This window comes from Cervus canadensis, chromosome 16, assembly GCF_019320065.1.
Source record: "Cervus canadensis isolate Bull #8, Minnesota chromosome 16, ASM1932006v1, whole genome shotgun sequence".
Lineage (NCBI taxonomy): Eukaryota > Metazoa > Chordata > Mammalia > Artiodactyla > Cervidae > Cervus > Cervus canadensis.
The window spans coordinates 33354728-33369905 of record NC_057401.1 but is presented as its reverse complement, the minus strand read 5'-3'; the positions used below and the strand labels follow the sequence as shown (position 1 = coordinate 33369905).

At 40.9% G+C, this 15178-nt stretch overlaps 1 protein-coding gene across 5 annotated transcripts in view; it reads right to left on the bottom strand.

The window, feature by feature from the left end:
* Positions 1 to 6565: 6565 nt before the first annotated feature.
* Positions 6566 to 15178, bottom strand: part of DAB2 (DAB adaptor protein 2) — a 192272-nt gene continuing 183659 nt past the window's right edge. For all 5 annotated transcript variants that reach the window (XM_043488492.1, XM_043488491.1, XM_043488490.1 and 2 more), the window contains 4 exons: positions 11494 to 12126; positions 10639 to 10748; positions 9995 to 10065; positions 6566 to 8293 (listed from right to left, as the gene is read on the bottom strand). In XM_043488492.1, the coding sequence (XP_043344427.1) occupies positions 10000 to 10065; positions 10639 to 10748; positions 11494 to 12126 (809 nt within the window). In that variant the 3' untranslated portion in view covers positions 6566 to 8293; positions 9995 to 9999. The remainder of the gene's footprint in view (positions 8294 to 9994; positions 10066 to 10638; positions 10749 to 11493; positions 12127 to 15178) is intronic.

Sequence of the window (15178 nt, the reverse complement as noted above, 5' to 3'; positions counted from 1 at the left end):
CTGGGATGCTTGCTTTGAAAAGTTAAGTTTGATGGTAAAGTGGAACATGTGCACAAGCAGAAGAAATATGCACTGTGTGTTCCTCCTTCCATGGCACCCCATTTGCACAGAGTGTTTATGTTGCCCTGTGAGCATAGGATTCAAGGATTCAAGTGGATTTATGATGTGTGGGAGTTCAGTGAATCAAAGTAAAAGTGAGTATAAGGTGAGACATAACACACATTATGTTTAATACTGAGTAAGTGGGGGGTCACGTGGGGATGGGGGCTAGGTGACACTGACAGCCCTGAGCGGTCACACTCTCTGAACCAGAACTTGCTTCCAACACACACCTGCATGTGTGCTCAGTCATGTCTGACTCTTTGCAACCCTATGGACTGTAGCCTGCCAGGCTCCTCTGTCCATGGGATTTTCCACACACAGAACTCCACAAATGACCAGGAAACATCAATAAAGGAACACTTTATTACTAGTGTTCCTTCTGTGCATTAGCGTCTATGTCACACTGGAAGTGATGGTTGGGTGGCATCACCGACTCTATTGACATGAGTTTGAGTAAGCTCTGGGAGTTAGTGATGGATAGGGAAGCCTGGCATGCTGCAGGCAGTGGAGTCGCAAAGAGTTGGACATGACTGAATGACTGAACTGAACTGAACACTGAAAGTAACAACATAGAAGGAAAGAAAAAGATAGGGCAACACTTAGTTTCTTTTCGTCTGTCTTTTTCACTCATAAGTGAGACATGCTGGTGAGATGCACATGTATCAAGAAGTGAATTAAAGACAATCGAGCTAATTCTGTGCCGTGTTTCTAATGGTTCTGGTAGGAATGAAATGCATGCAAAAGAGGGCAGGAGGAGAAGGGGCAACAGAGGATGAGATGATTGGATGGCATCACTGACTCAATGGACGTGAGTTTGAGCAAATTCCAGGAGATAGTGAAGGACAGGAAGCCTGGCGTGCTGCAGTCCATGGGGTCACAAAGAGTCAGACATGACTGAGTGACTGAATAATAGCAACATGTGCATATATGACTTATGAAATATGAATTGTATAATTTCAGTGATTCCACATATGAATGAAAGATTACAGGCAAAATTCATACTAATGTTTTAACATTTTAATTTTTCTTTACTTAGAACAACATTAAATGGCAAACAAAATACATCATGTTAAGAGAGAGATTTCATAAGAAAGGAGAGAGCTTTATATTTTACTGCCTTCAGTAGCACTTTTACCCTGCGATTTGAACAATGGAGATTCCTCCATCTGTGTTTTGCCCTGGGGCCCACGAATGATACAGCCAGCCCTGCCTCTCCTTAACTCCTTTTACTATGCTTTGTGCTCAGTAGTTCAATGGTGTCTGACTCTTTGCAACCCCATGGACTGTAGCACCCCCCGCCCCGCTCCCCAGGCTCCTCTGTCCATAAGACTCTCCAGACAAGAATACTCGAGTGGTTTGCCATTCTGGTAAAGCTAAAAACTTGGTTTCCAGCCTCCCTTGCACCTCATGGTGACCATTTGACCACATTCTGACCAATGAGCCATAGTTGCAATCCACTAGAAAGCCTTGGGGAAAACTGAAATGCTTGGTATGAGGAGCAGATATTGACTGTACCACCTTTCCACTTCTGCTCTCCTTGAATGGTTAACATCCTACTCAAGAGCTACACAGCCATCTTGTGACCATTAAGGAACAAACTGAAGAGCAGAAAGCCAAAGCTACAAAAGTTGGAGTGAAAAGAGTCTGTATCCTTGAGGGTCTTGTTGATTTGCTGAGGCAGCATCAGCAGCCATCAATCTAGACTTTTATGGGAAAAAAAAAAAAAAACCCTATTAATTTTAGCCACTATGAGCCTTTCTATTACTATTGTCTGTTGATTACCAGTGGACATGTGGGCCAGTAACTGCCTGCCTTGCCCAAGGTCTTTCATCAGAAAAAGGCAGTTCCTCCTGTTTTTAGCCTTCTTGTTTCCACCATCAAGACTCAGTGAACCAGGTTCACTGGCCAGTGAGGGAGACTAGAAGGCAAATGTCACACTGACCCTTCTTTCCCTTCCTCCTCCTTCTCTGCTAGTTCCTGTGCTCCAACACTCCTCTTAGCTGTCCTCAAACAACAGGTTCTGTGATGATCCATCAATGTAAGTAAGAACCTGGTGGAGGCAGCCTCAGACATACTCCAGAAACATCCCAAATCCAGCCTCAGCCCAGTTGGTTCACCCTGTAACTTTTGGAACAGCAATCATTTTCCTTTCTTACAAGTAAAGTAAGATAATAGGGACTGAAGTCAAGCATACACAAGAATACCCAGAAGAACTATGCAAAAAAGATCTTAATGACTCAGATAACCATGGTGGTGTGATCACTCATCTAGAGCCAGACATCCTGGAATGAGAAGACAAGTGGGCCTTGGAAAGCATCACTACAAACAAAGCTAGTGGAGGTGATGGAATTCCAGTCGAGCTATTTCAAATCCTAAAAGATGATGCTGTGAAAGTGCTGCACTTAATATGTCAGCAAATTTGGAAAACTCAGCAGTGGCCACAGGACTGGAAAAGGTCAGTTTTCATTCCAATCCCAAAGAAAGACAATGCCAAAGAATGCTCAAACTGCCGCATAATTGCACTCATCTCACATGCTAGTAAAGTAATGCTCAAAATTCTCCAAGCCAGGCTTCAACAGTACATGAACCGTGAACTTCCAGATGTTCAAGCTGGATTTAGAAAAGGCAGAGGAACCAGAGACCAAATTGCAAACATCTGCTGGATCAATGAAAAAGCAAGAGAGTTCCAGAAAAACATCTACTTCTACTTTATTGACTATGCCAAAGCCTTTGACTGTGTGGATCACAACAAACTGTGGAAAATTCTTCAAGAAATGGAAATACCAGACCACCTGACCTGCCTCCTGAGAAATCTGTATTCAGGTCAAGAGGCAACAGTTAGAACTGGACATGGAACAACAGACTGGCTCCAAATTGGGAAAGGAGTACGTCAAGGCTGTATATTGTCACTCTGCTTATTTAACTTATATGCAGAGTACATCATGAGAAATGCTGGACCGGAAGAAGCAGAAGCTGCAATCAAGATTGCCAGAAGAAATATCAATAACCTCAGATATGCAGATAACACCACCCTTATGGCAGAAAGTGAAGAAGAACTGAAGAGCCTCTTGATGAAAGCAAGAGAGGAGAGTGAAAAAGTTGGCTTAAAACTCAACATTCAGTAAACTAAGTTCATTGCATCTGGTCCCATCACTTCATGGCAAGTATGTGGGGAAACAATGGAAACAGTGAGAGACTTTATTTTTTTGGACTCCAAAATCACTGCAGATGGTGACTGCAGCCATGAAATCAAAAGGCGCTTGCCCCTTGGAAGAAAAGCTATGACCAACCTAGACAACATATTAAAAAGCAGAGATATTACTTTGCCAACACAAGTCCATCTAGTCAAAGTTTTTCCAGTAGTCATGTATGGATGTGAGAGTTGGACTATATGGAAAGTTGAGCATGGAAAAATTGATGCTTTTGAACTGTGGTGTTGGAGAAGACTCTTGAGAGTCCCTTGGACAGGAAGGAGATCCAACCAGTCCATCCCAAAGGAAATCAGTCCTGAATATTTATTGGAAGGACTGATGCTGAAGCTGAAATTCCAATACTTTGGCCACCTGATGGGAAGAACTGATTCATTGGAAAAGACCCTGATGCTGGGAAAGATTGAAGGTGGGAGGAGAACTGGATGACAGAGGATGAGATAGTTGGATGGGATCACCGACTCAATGGACATGAGTTTGAGTAGGCTCCGGGAGTTGGTGATGGACAGGGAAGCCTTGCGTGCTGTAGTCCATGGGGTCACAAAGAGTCAAACATGACTGAGCGACTGAACTGAACTGAACTGAACTGAAGTCAAGCAAATAAAAATGAATTGACAGAAAACTCCACAGGGAAAACTCAGTCATGAAGACTTTCAGAGGTGAGTTTTTTTTTCCTTTTCTTTTCTAACCACATCATCTTTGGTCATGACAGGAGCCCAGTTTCCTTGCATCTGAGTGGCCACCACAGTTGTCTCCCTGGAGACTGGCACTTGTATGATCTTCAGCACATGGTAGAGGTCTAGTAAACTAAGCACATTCCAGAGAAGCAAGAGAGAATGAGGGGCTAAGTCCCTCATCGAGTGAGATGATGCAAGACTGAGCCTTGTTCATCAGCACTGCTGTAATTAGGACCCATTAAGAGGGCTGCTGCCACCACAGCCTGTGTGTGCCTACACTTGGCATAACAACTTAGAACATGAGACTTAGTTGTTTTTAACAGAAGGGAGTTTGTTAAAACATAACATTTCCCAGCAATAATCTAGTGTTTTATTATTTAGCAATCTCCTCCAAAGGTTATAATAGCTTAAATATTTACCAAGGACTGTTGGGGAGCTCTTGTCTTTCATTAGGAGACTTTATATTGAACCTATTCCAGGAATACGGGTCAGAGTCCTCACTCATCAGTTTATTGCAGGGTCAACCAAATGCCTGAGTTAGCTCCATCCTCTATTCTTTCCCCTTCTTGCTGTCAGCACAGGAAAGACACAGAATCACACTCTGGTTCTTGAGACACAATGCTAATACTTTGATAGAGGAATTTGAAACCACTGATTGAAAAGATCTCCCTACATAGCTGAATAAGACCTCAATAGCCAGAGTGTGGTCACGTGACCACTTCTAGGTACAAGGGAGGCTGGGAGATCAAGCGTTCAGCTTTACCAACTTTTATAGTAAAGATAGTTAAGAAACACAGTTTTACAGTAATATACCATGGAAACCACTCACTTGAAGAATTGAAGCAGATTTAGCCATTTTAAAGCACAGTGCCATTCTCAGATGAGCTGGAACAGTAATAGATCCCATCTCGCTGAATCACAGTGGCAAGAGAATGAAGTTATATTGTGTAAATGGTAAAGTACTTCACAAATGCAAGATTATTTTGAAAAAATTAATACCTTCTCTCTTTGTATCAGTTATGTGTGAGAGATTGGAAGGCACATTGGCTGTTAAAGTACAGCTTTTAGCTTAGATTTATGTGATGCTTCAATGAAACCCTCTTCCAAGGCTAACAGTTTTACCCTAAAAGCTGAATTCCTGGCTTACAGGTGTAAACACCACTGCTACTGTGCTGTGCTGTGCTTAGTCACTCCATCATGTCTGACTCTTTGCAGCCTCCAAGGACTGTAGCCCACCAGGCTCCTCTGTCCATGAGGATTCTCCAGACAAGAACACTAGAATGGGTTGCCATTCCCTCCTCCAGGGCATCTTCCCAACACAGGGATTGAATCCAAGTCTCCGGCATTGCAGGTGGATTCTTCACCATCTGAGCCACCAGGGAAACCCAAACTACTGGAGTGTGTAGATTATCCCTTTTCCAGGGCATCTTCCTGACCCAGGAATCAAACTGGGGTCTTTTCATTGCAGGCAGATTCTTTACCAACTGAGCCACCAGGGAAGCTACTGCTGCTACTAAGAGACTCTAAAGAGGTCTGTTTCCACTTCACAGGGACACTTCAGGAGGCACCTCCCTCTGCTTGGTTAACAGTAGTTCCTACTGCACTGAAGTGAATGTCATCCCCTTGTACACATGAGCAAGGGTTAACCTCTGGCAAGAGCTTGCTTAAGCCACATGGAAATATCACACAGGTTCAATGGGTTAGATACACTGCAGAGTATTTGGATACAACGTGTAATTTGTGCAACATATTCTTATCAGCAGCCTTTTCCAGCTCATCTGTGGTTTACTGGAAGCTGCTTAAGTGTGGAGTCTATTTCTCTATATTCTACTCAGAAACAGATCAAATGTATCAGTTAAAAGGAAAGGTAAGACAGTACTATCAAATATCCCAGAACAGTAAATGCCAATCAATGACACTTATTCCGTCAAGTTCATCTGATTACCTGGAGATGTCAAGTTTAACACCAAGACTTCTACACTCAAGCAGTGTCTGCCTTGGGGTCATCTGTTATGTAGCTCTAGGTCTTGAAATGAATGAGAGCCTTGAATGTCTTTTTTTTTTTTTTAATAGGGGAGAGTGTTTAAGAGTGTCCTAGTGCTAAAGACATTTGAACATCAGCTTGCCCATCTCACTTAGAAACTTAGAAGCTCTTCTGAGTAGCTTACAGCAGCTTGAACCAGTCCACAGAGCTGTGTTTTGATGAAGTCAAACATCGCTGAATAAAGAACAGGGGAGGAAAGGGTAAGAGGCATGAACCAATAGTTCACTAATGAATGATTTTTATACTAGACATAATTGAGGTTGTTTTGGCATAGGTCTTATCCACTGGACTCCCGTTAAACTCCCGGGAAAGGAGAATGTATAGGTCTAAGAGAGGAAAATTGAGTCTTGAAAGGCATCAGATATTAATTTACTTGTGGTCCTATTTCACAGATTTCTACTTTTTTATTTTGGTGGCAATCCAGAATGTGTTATAATTAACATTTGCTCACCTTACACTAGTATATGTTATATCTTGACCCTATCACACCAACCCAAAGCAGGAGTCAAATGAACTGACGGTAACACATGAGATTCTGCCATTCCAGTTTATTGAAATGAGTAAATTTATAGCTTTCTTTGCATACAGAAAAGTGCACAAGAAAATAAGTATGTACAAAACAATTGTGTGGCTGGTCATCAGTTTCAAAAAATTTGTCTACCTTCAAAAATTCAAACTATCTAGAAATAATTGCCTCCAGTTTAGCACATTTAAGTATTTGGACATATAAAATATTTATTTCAAGTCTGTTGATAATGACTGAGTAGAAAGTCAGACATTGCCATACACGATCAGCTATTACCATTCAACATAAAGCCATAGGACTTTAGCTTGGACTATTTGGGGCTAATCAATAGAGGTTCATGAGGCCACCATCTTGTTTTGATCCTGAGTGGTCATCCTCTTCTTCCACCTAAAGATAACATTGTATGTGGTTGATTAACACCCACAAGAACCTGAGCACTAGGGGTCAAGAAATAACATTAGAAACCCAACATAAACAAAATAAAACAAAACTCACTATGGCAAGAACAAACCCTTCAGATCTGTGCCAACAATAGGACTGAAAATGAACTGGAAGGGTTTCCAAGATTGTGAGGAGAAAAACACTTCATACATTAAATTTTTAATGATAACACCAAATACTTGCTCTACAGATTCTCCCCCGCCCCCATTTATCTTCTGACTGTGAAACAGTGGCATCAAGAAAGCTTTCCAGTTACTTGATAAAGGTCTGGCATGACCCCAAATAAGCACCTAACATGATTGGCACAATCACATTTAGCTGTGATGTGCTTCTCTTAGGAATGTAGTCCTACATTGCTGAGTCGAGTTCAATTTTTCCTCAATGTGAACTGTTGTAGAACTTCAGCTCAAGAAGATAGCCTCTTATTCCATAGAAAGGATAAAGGTTGTGTGCATTTGCAACTCTAGTTACTGAGATTAGAGATTACTGAGAAGGTAGAGCATAGAGGCTTCAGACCTGTGAATCATTAGATTTTTTTGCCCCATAAAACTCTATTGTTTATGAAAGAGAAAAGCCCAGGAGCAAAAATGAATGAAGAGAATTGGAGGGAAAAGAAGAGGAGAGATGAAAAATGATTTTTCCCTCCTTTGCAATAGCTAGCAAGAGATAAGAGAAAGGACAATCTCACCCTTGAGAGAAAAAGCATCTTCAGAAAGAAAAGTTGTATCTTTAAAAACATTCTTAGGTGTGTCAGACTCCAAGGAGATTCTCCTAAGGAGAAATTGAACTTGCTTCCATTTTACTTTAAAAATGCTCTGTAAGTGATGGTCTGAAGCAAGATTTAAGAAGGTGCCTTGTTCTACAATTTTTAGGTTTAATGCTCTGAAACAGAACCCCCAAACACTATGAACAGTAGGGATTTCAAAATTTATTCAAAACAGTATGATCTGAGGGGTTGTGGTGGCTCCATCGCCCAACCAGAGGGTACATGGGTCACATGGGTTCCAGAAGGTTCTAGGGTCACAATAGACAAGGGTCCAAATAGGAAAACTACTTCGCTTACATTCAGCTAGTGAGTTTAGGTTCTTAATTTATTTAAAGCCATAGATTCAGTTTAGCGAAACAGAAAGTAGAAGGTATTCTACAAGTGGGAGAGGCAGCAAGAAATAAGGCAACTGATAATATGTCAAAGCTAGAACAAGGGCAAAGGTCAGGACTTGTCTGCCAATTAGCTTTGTCCTTGACTACCAAGGCCAACCTCTTTGTTTCTCTGGACAGTCAGCATGCCAAGTTCCTAGAGAAGTATGGAGAAGAAAAAAACCCATGGTTAGAATTTTGGGGTGGAAAATTTAATGTGTTAAACATTAAGTCATTATTTATGTTAATGGTAGTATCTCCTAGGACTGATTCAAGAGGATAAAACAACTGATATAGAATCTGTAATAAAGTGATTAGCACAAGTGCTCAATAATGTTACCCATTTTGTCCTGTGGTAGTTCTCCTATTCACTCCTCCATCTACCATTTAGCAGGTTAACTAGAATTACCCTTTCTTCATGACCTAAAGAAGGAAGGGCTTCCAGAGAGAACTCTAGTCAATTCAATTAGGCGCAAACAATCCTCCTAGACTTTTAGTACACATTATTCCTTTTGATTGGTTCATGGGTGCCTCCCCGGGAGAGGAAGCAAGAGTGAGTCCCTGTTAAGATTCAATATATCATACCATTTTATTAACATTGCAACTCATCTGGATGCTTGCTAAAATAAAGCTTTTCCTCAGCACCAAGGGGGATTCCTCAGGGCTAGGGCTCAGGAATTTGCCTTTTCAATAATCTTACTCTGCAGCCTATTTTATGGAAAAGCATTTTCAGAAAGACTGTAATTATAGAATTGGAGTGAGGAGGGGGGCTAATCCAAATTGCAAATAAACTCAAATCTCATTGTTAGTATCAGACTTAAGATATGTATCTATTTAAGATAATTAAGTTCTACATGGGTTGAGAGAGAGTTTGGGTCAAGAGACAGTTTGGTAGTCCCACATGGATGGGGGCCAGGGGGCAAAACTGGGAAAAAAAATGGGTTTGGGTTCTTTTCATTCTTCCTGTTTTTCTCCTCTTCCAGCTATCCCCTACTTCCTCTAAAATGCAGATAAGCCTCTTCTCCTTCAAAAACTGCAATCTTTTAAGATCAGATAAAGTTGCTTCCACTAACTGGTGAGAAAGAAACATACTCCCATCTTCACTCCCAGATCTCAATCTAAGGTGGTGGTGGTTCAGTCGCTAAGCCGAGTTCGACTCTTGCGACCCCATGGACTGTAGCCGGCCAGGCTCCTCTGTCCATGAGATTCTCCAGGCAAGAACAGTGGGGTGCATTGCCATTTCCTTCTTCAAGTCTAAGCTGGAAACACACAATAACTGACTGAGGATAAAACCCACCAGTGGACTCATCTGAACTTGCCTTTCAAGGGGTTACTGGAAGCTGTCACCATTTTGAGATTTAATACCACCAGACGATTTCAGACCAATTTTGAGGTCTCCCCGACAAAGAAATGCATATTGAATTGGATGGCAAAAGTGTAATCATGATTTGTTTGGCTGACCTCTTTGGTGGTATCAGAAGGCCTTCAGAATTTGAAGCTTCTATAGAAAACTGAGTAGTTACTAGGAAACTCTGCAATCACTTCAATAAGAAGATCAAAAATCTAGAAGGTTGTTATGTGTTTATGGAGTTTTACTTCTATACAGAAGTGAAATATTAAAAACACAGGCCAGAAACCTATATCCATGAGTATATTACTATTTTTTATATGTATAAGAACTCTATTCATAAATGCTCAGCTTAGTCATTATCGAATTAGTTAAGCATAGTGTTCCATATCTTTTACTTCTCCATTTCAGAAGAATTTTTTCTTTCCAATTCTAAAATTAAAATTTCACTGTTATTCTCTGTGCCACCCTTTCTTACAAAGCCTAAGCTTAGCAGGATCTTCTACTTACAGAAGTTAGGCAAAAGGATTTCCAAATGGATCTCTATATATATCGGATGATGTGGGTTGAAGAGAAGCCATCTATGGAAACAAAACCACCTAGTCAATAACTATAATTACAATGATAAGAAAATACCTATCATTAAGACTTCTCGGATTCCTTTAAAAATCACTTAGGTCACAGACTAATCAGATATTGTATGGGTCTACAATGATTTGTGTTTTTCTGCTTGTGATTGATATATATTTAATATTTACATCAAAAGCAAGATTCAGAATTATGTTTGCTCCCCCAAAATGCAAAATATTATTTTTATGAGCTATGTCATTTTGCGTTAGGAAATTAAATGTTTGAAAGATTTTTAAAGCATAGTGTTTTGGCTCAATTTTCTTTCAAAGTGCTTTCCCAAGCTAGATTAAGTGAGAGACAAAGGACTTTTCTATATGATATTTACTTCTCAAATTCAAGAGAGTAGTTCCTGTAAAAATAATCTTTCCCCAGTTTGAGTTGAGGTTTACACTGCAGTGGTTCTCAGTGATAAATCTTATTCAAATGTCCTTTACCGTCAAAGATACAAGCAAGGTTAATTCAGGGGGTGATAACTCTACGTGGTGTGTACTTTGGAATATCAGCTTCTAATAGTTGGTACTTACAGAGGCTGGTGATGAGTGGAAAGAATCTTTAGAGAAGGGGTTCTCAAATGCATTGTCAGCAGATTTGGTAACTGGCGGGGCACTGTGTCGGGGAGCTGGCTTTGGTAGTTCTAGAAGGTGAAAAAGTAGTCAGTAAATAAGCTTTCCACCAATGCAAGCACAAATCCTCCAGTCAGGCTTATCTTAGAAATTAAGTTTCATATTTTTGAAACTGACATTGACCAAACAAAAATTATCACACCAAATACCAGGACTCACAGTGATGATTACAAGCAAATTCATCCCTTCTTGGAAGAGGAAACCAGGCATATTCACTAGAGGCGGAAGAGATTCAGAATTCCCTCACTTAAAAGCACGTACATGGCAAACCTTCATTAAGCCTGGAGGCCAACACAGAAATAAAGGCTTCTAGAGATTCAATTACCTGATGGATTAACTAGCCAATAAAAGTACAACTAGCATTCAAATACTGGTTGCATTTCAAAGCTCTTTCTTTTTACCACGTCTTTTAACTACCCATTAGATGGGTAGTATGATCCATACATACCTACTCATGAAAAAAATGAGCCCTACATACCTACCTACAGTCCTCCGGGTGCCATAACCCATTGAATTTCAATAGCTCTCGGCAGCCCTTTTAAGAATTGTCACAAGAGGGCAGCACTGGGCCAGTCCTTAGAAATAGCTAACTAAGGTAACCTGTTAACCCATAAGGCAAGTGGTTACGTTGTCTCCATAACCCCCGATAGATGAAAAAAGCAAGAGTAGGGGTCTGGAGGGGGTTCTGAGAGACTCTCTGGACTCATACGACTGAAGTCCTTGTGGGTGCAGTTGACAGAGAAATAGGTAGCTTACCATTGATCTTTCTCAATAGTTGATTAGCATCCAGATCATCATGGTCTGCATTCTCCTGAGGAATGCCAACTTTGCTGTTGAAATAATTGGAGAAGGCACTCGAGGTCCCAGAGGAGTTCTGTTCTCCCTTCCTTGCTGGCACAGTAGGTGGCTGCCGCAGTTGGAAGTCCTTAAACATTTCTTTCACTTCCTTGACTTCTCTGTCCCCAAGAGGGTCCAAGGCAATGAAGGCATCACTGGGGACATCCTTTGGAGGGCCAGTTCTGGGAGGTGGTTGAGGAGGAGTGACCAGGAGAGAGGAGAGCATAGAAGGGGGCTGGGTGGACACAGCAGGAGCTGGAAAAACATTGCCCTGAAAAGGATTCCCCAGAGGGCTGTTTGCTGACCATGTGTTGGGTGTTATGGATGCCGATGTGCCCCACGCTACAGGGGGTGGAGAGGAAACTGAGACTGCGAAAGAGGAAGGCTGGTTCCAACCCGGAACACTTGGGCTTGTGGTGAAGACGATTGGCTGACTGAATCCTGAAGGCTGACCAGCCATCATGGCGCCCGGGACCATTGACGGGGACTGACTGAAGACTAAAGGTGCTGGGCTCCATGGCCCTGCCTGGGCAGATAGAACTGGCACGCCACCTGAAGGAAGGAAGCGGGATAAGGGACTTGAATCAGAAGACCAGCTTGAAGAGGATTCTTGAGTTCCAGAAAGTCAGCTCTCTGGACAGCATTTATAGAGAACATCTACATGCCAACCTTTATTAAGCCTTGAGGCTGACATGGTTCTTATTAGATTAAAGCACTCTAAAGATGAATTGGGCTTCCCTGGTGGCTCAGATGGTGAAGAACCTGCCTGCAATGCAGGAGACCCAGGTTCAATCCCTGGGTCAGGAAGATGCCCTGGAGAAGGGAATGGCTACCCACTCCAGTATTTTTGCCTGGAGAATTCCAGGAACAGAAGAGCCTGGTGGGCTACAGTCCAGGGGTGGCAAAGTGTCAGACTCGACTGAGCAACTAACACTTTCACTTTCTTTTCAAAGATGAATTAGCTGTAGCACATATTCACATGTTTGTTGCACTTCGAAGCCCTTTTTTTCTACCACACGTTTTTAAACTTGACTCATTAGATAGGTAATACAGTCCACAAGTACCAAGTCATAAAAGAAAATGAGCCCTTTTCATACATTCATTGATGTAGTTCTAATAGCTAGAACAGAACCTGTCAGTGGTACGAATCTACATGTGGAGTAAATACATTGACATATATAAGCCATGCTTATTATGAAGTAGTTAATTAAGATAATCCATTGGATACTCGAGTCATTGATGTAATCTTTTCATTTGGCAAATGGCTCAGGTCTGGAGTCTTATGGAGACTAGCTATTAGGCATATACGTTAGGCTTTAACATGCTTACATCCTGAAGAAACCATTTCAAAGTTTCTTTTCTTTTAAATGTTGCCAAGGTTGACACAGCTATATAAAAGGATGGTAAAATTTGGTTTATGCCAAGATAGTTTTAGACTTTTACATACAAAAATGGAGGAAAGGCTGGTTACCCTAGGAGAGCTGTTTCAAATAAAAGTGCTTCCTGCCATGTGTCACTCACTAAACTCTGAAGAGGGAGAGGAGATAATGTGAAGGAAAAACAAAGACAAAACAAAGACAAAAACCCTAAACAAACAAACAAGAAACAAAAACACTTGCAATGTGAGTAACTACCCCTGTCTAGGCATCTGCTCTTTGTGGGGAAATGACTCTATAACTGGACCCCTGCCATTGTTGATCTGTAATTAATTAAATCACTAAAATCTAGGTCTCTTCAATGCTCCCCCTCCTCTTCTTGAGAAGCTCATTCCCGACATCTTGTTCTAAAATGTAGGACATTTTCTCTTTTGTGACCTCCCAAGTGTATTAATAATCCAGTTAAACTGTCACCACTAACAGAAAACCTAAATTCAGCCTCATACCACTACACAAACGATGCTATGCTCTGCTCTCAAAAACCTACTTGCTTTGGACTTTGGAGCAGAGCAGTTCTTTAGTTATGAATGCTTTCTAACCAAAGAAGGAAAAGGCCTTCAGACTTGGGTTAGGAATGTTTTTGTTTCCAGAGTGAGAGATATTTTGAAATGGTGTTCAGGGGATGATAGAGCAAGATATTCTATCTCGAATTTTCTCAGGATTGGAGCTTGGTGTTACTTGATTCAGCTTTGTCGTCACAGACCCCCTCCATCTGACCATGAACACACAGGGTGTGCTCATGAAGAGTGAGTGGCTTTCAGTGGTGGCTCATCTTATTAAATTAATATGCTTTCTTTTGAGGTGAAGAAATTGGGTAGAAGAATATTAATTATTAAAATTAGGAAGGTCACAGTCTGCGATAGAGACCAAAACTCAGGCATACCACTGATTCTAGTCCCTACCCTCCTGTTCTGTCTCCTTGACATCAAGGAACAGAACTACATTTTTTATTGGAATGTTAATTAAAATGCTTATTTATTATTCTTGGCCACACTGTGTGGCATGCAGGATCTTAGTTCTCCAAGCAGGGATCAAACCTGTGCCCTTGCATTGGGAGCACAGAGTCTTAACCATTAGACTGCCAGGGAAGTCCCTCAAATACTTATTTACATGTACACAGAAATTAGACTTCATTTACACCAAAGAATATGCACACAGGCAGACCTTGGAGATATTTCAAGCTTGTTTCCAGACTGTCATAAAAGGGAATATGACAATAAAGTGAGTCAAGCAAGCTTTTTGGTTTTCCAGTGCATATAAAAGTTATGCTTATATTATACCATATTCTAGTAAATATGCAGTAGTATTATGGCTAAAAAAACAAAGTACAAACCTTAACTTTAAAATAATTTATTGTTAAAAATGTCAACCATCATCTGAGCCTTCAGCAAGTCATTCTCTTGGCAATAGTAACATCAAAGATCATCAATCACAGATCACCATATCCATTTAAGAATAAAATGTTTGGAATACTGCAGAAATTACCAAAATGTGACAAAGAGACAAGAACTGAGCAAATGCTGTTGGAAAAATGGTGCTGATACCCTTGCTTCACTCATAGGTGCCACAAACCACCAATTTGTAAAAAAAAAAAAAAAAAATCACTGTCTCCAAAGTGCAATAAAATGAAGTGTAATAAAACAAGGTATGCCTGCATTCCTTTCACAACCAATCAAGGGAACAGTTCTCTTAGATTCGATACTACAGGCTTCTCAAAGTAGGTTGAGTTTGAACAAAGTTATTGCCATCATTTAAAAAAAATAATTTAAACTTTATTAACTGAAGCCAGAGTCACTCACTAATAATTTACTCCAATTGGATGTACAAATTGGGTAAAACTGTACCATCTTTCAGCTTGGATGACTTGCCTTCCCTTAGGAAAATGTGTAGCTTTAGTCACAGACAGTATTAGTGGGAGTGGTGATAAAGGAGAAAAACATAGTAATATTTGCCAGGAATTAAAGACTTTCCCTGGTGGCTCAGACAATAAAGAATCTGCCTGCAATGTAGAAGGTCTGGGTGGGGAAGAACCCCTGGAGAAGGGAATGGCAACCTACTCCAGTATTCTTGCCTAAAGAATTCTATGGACAGAGGAGCATGGCAAGCTGCAGTCCATGGGGTCACAAAGGGCTGGACACAACTGAGCAACTAACACTTTCACTTTCTTT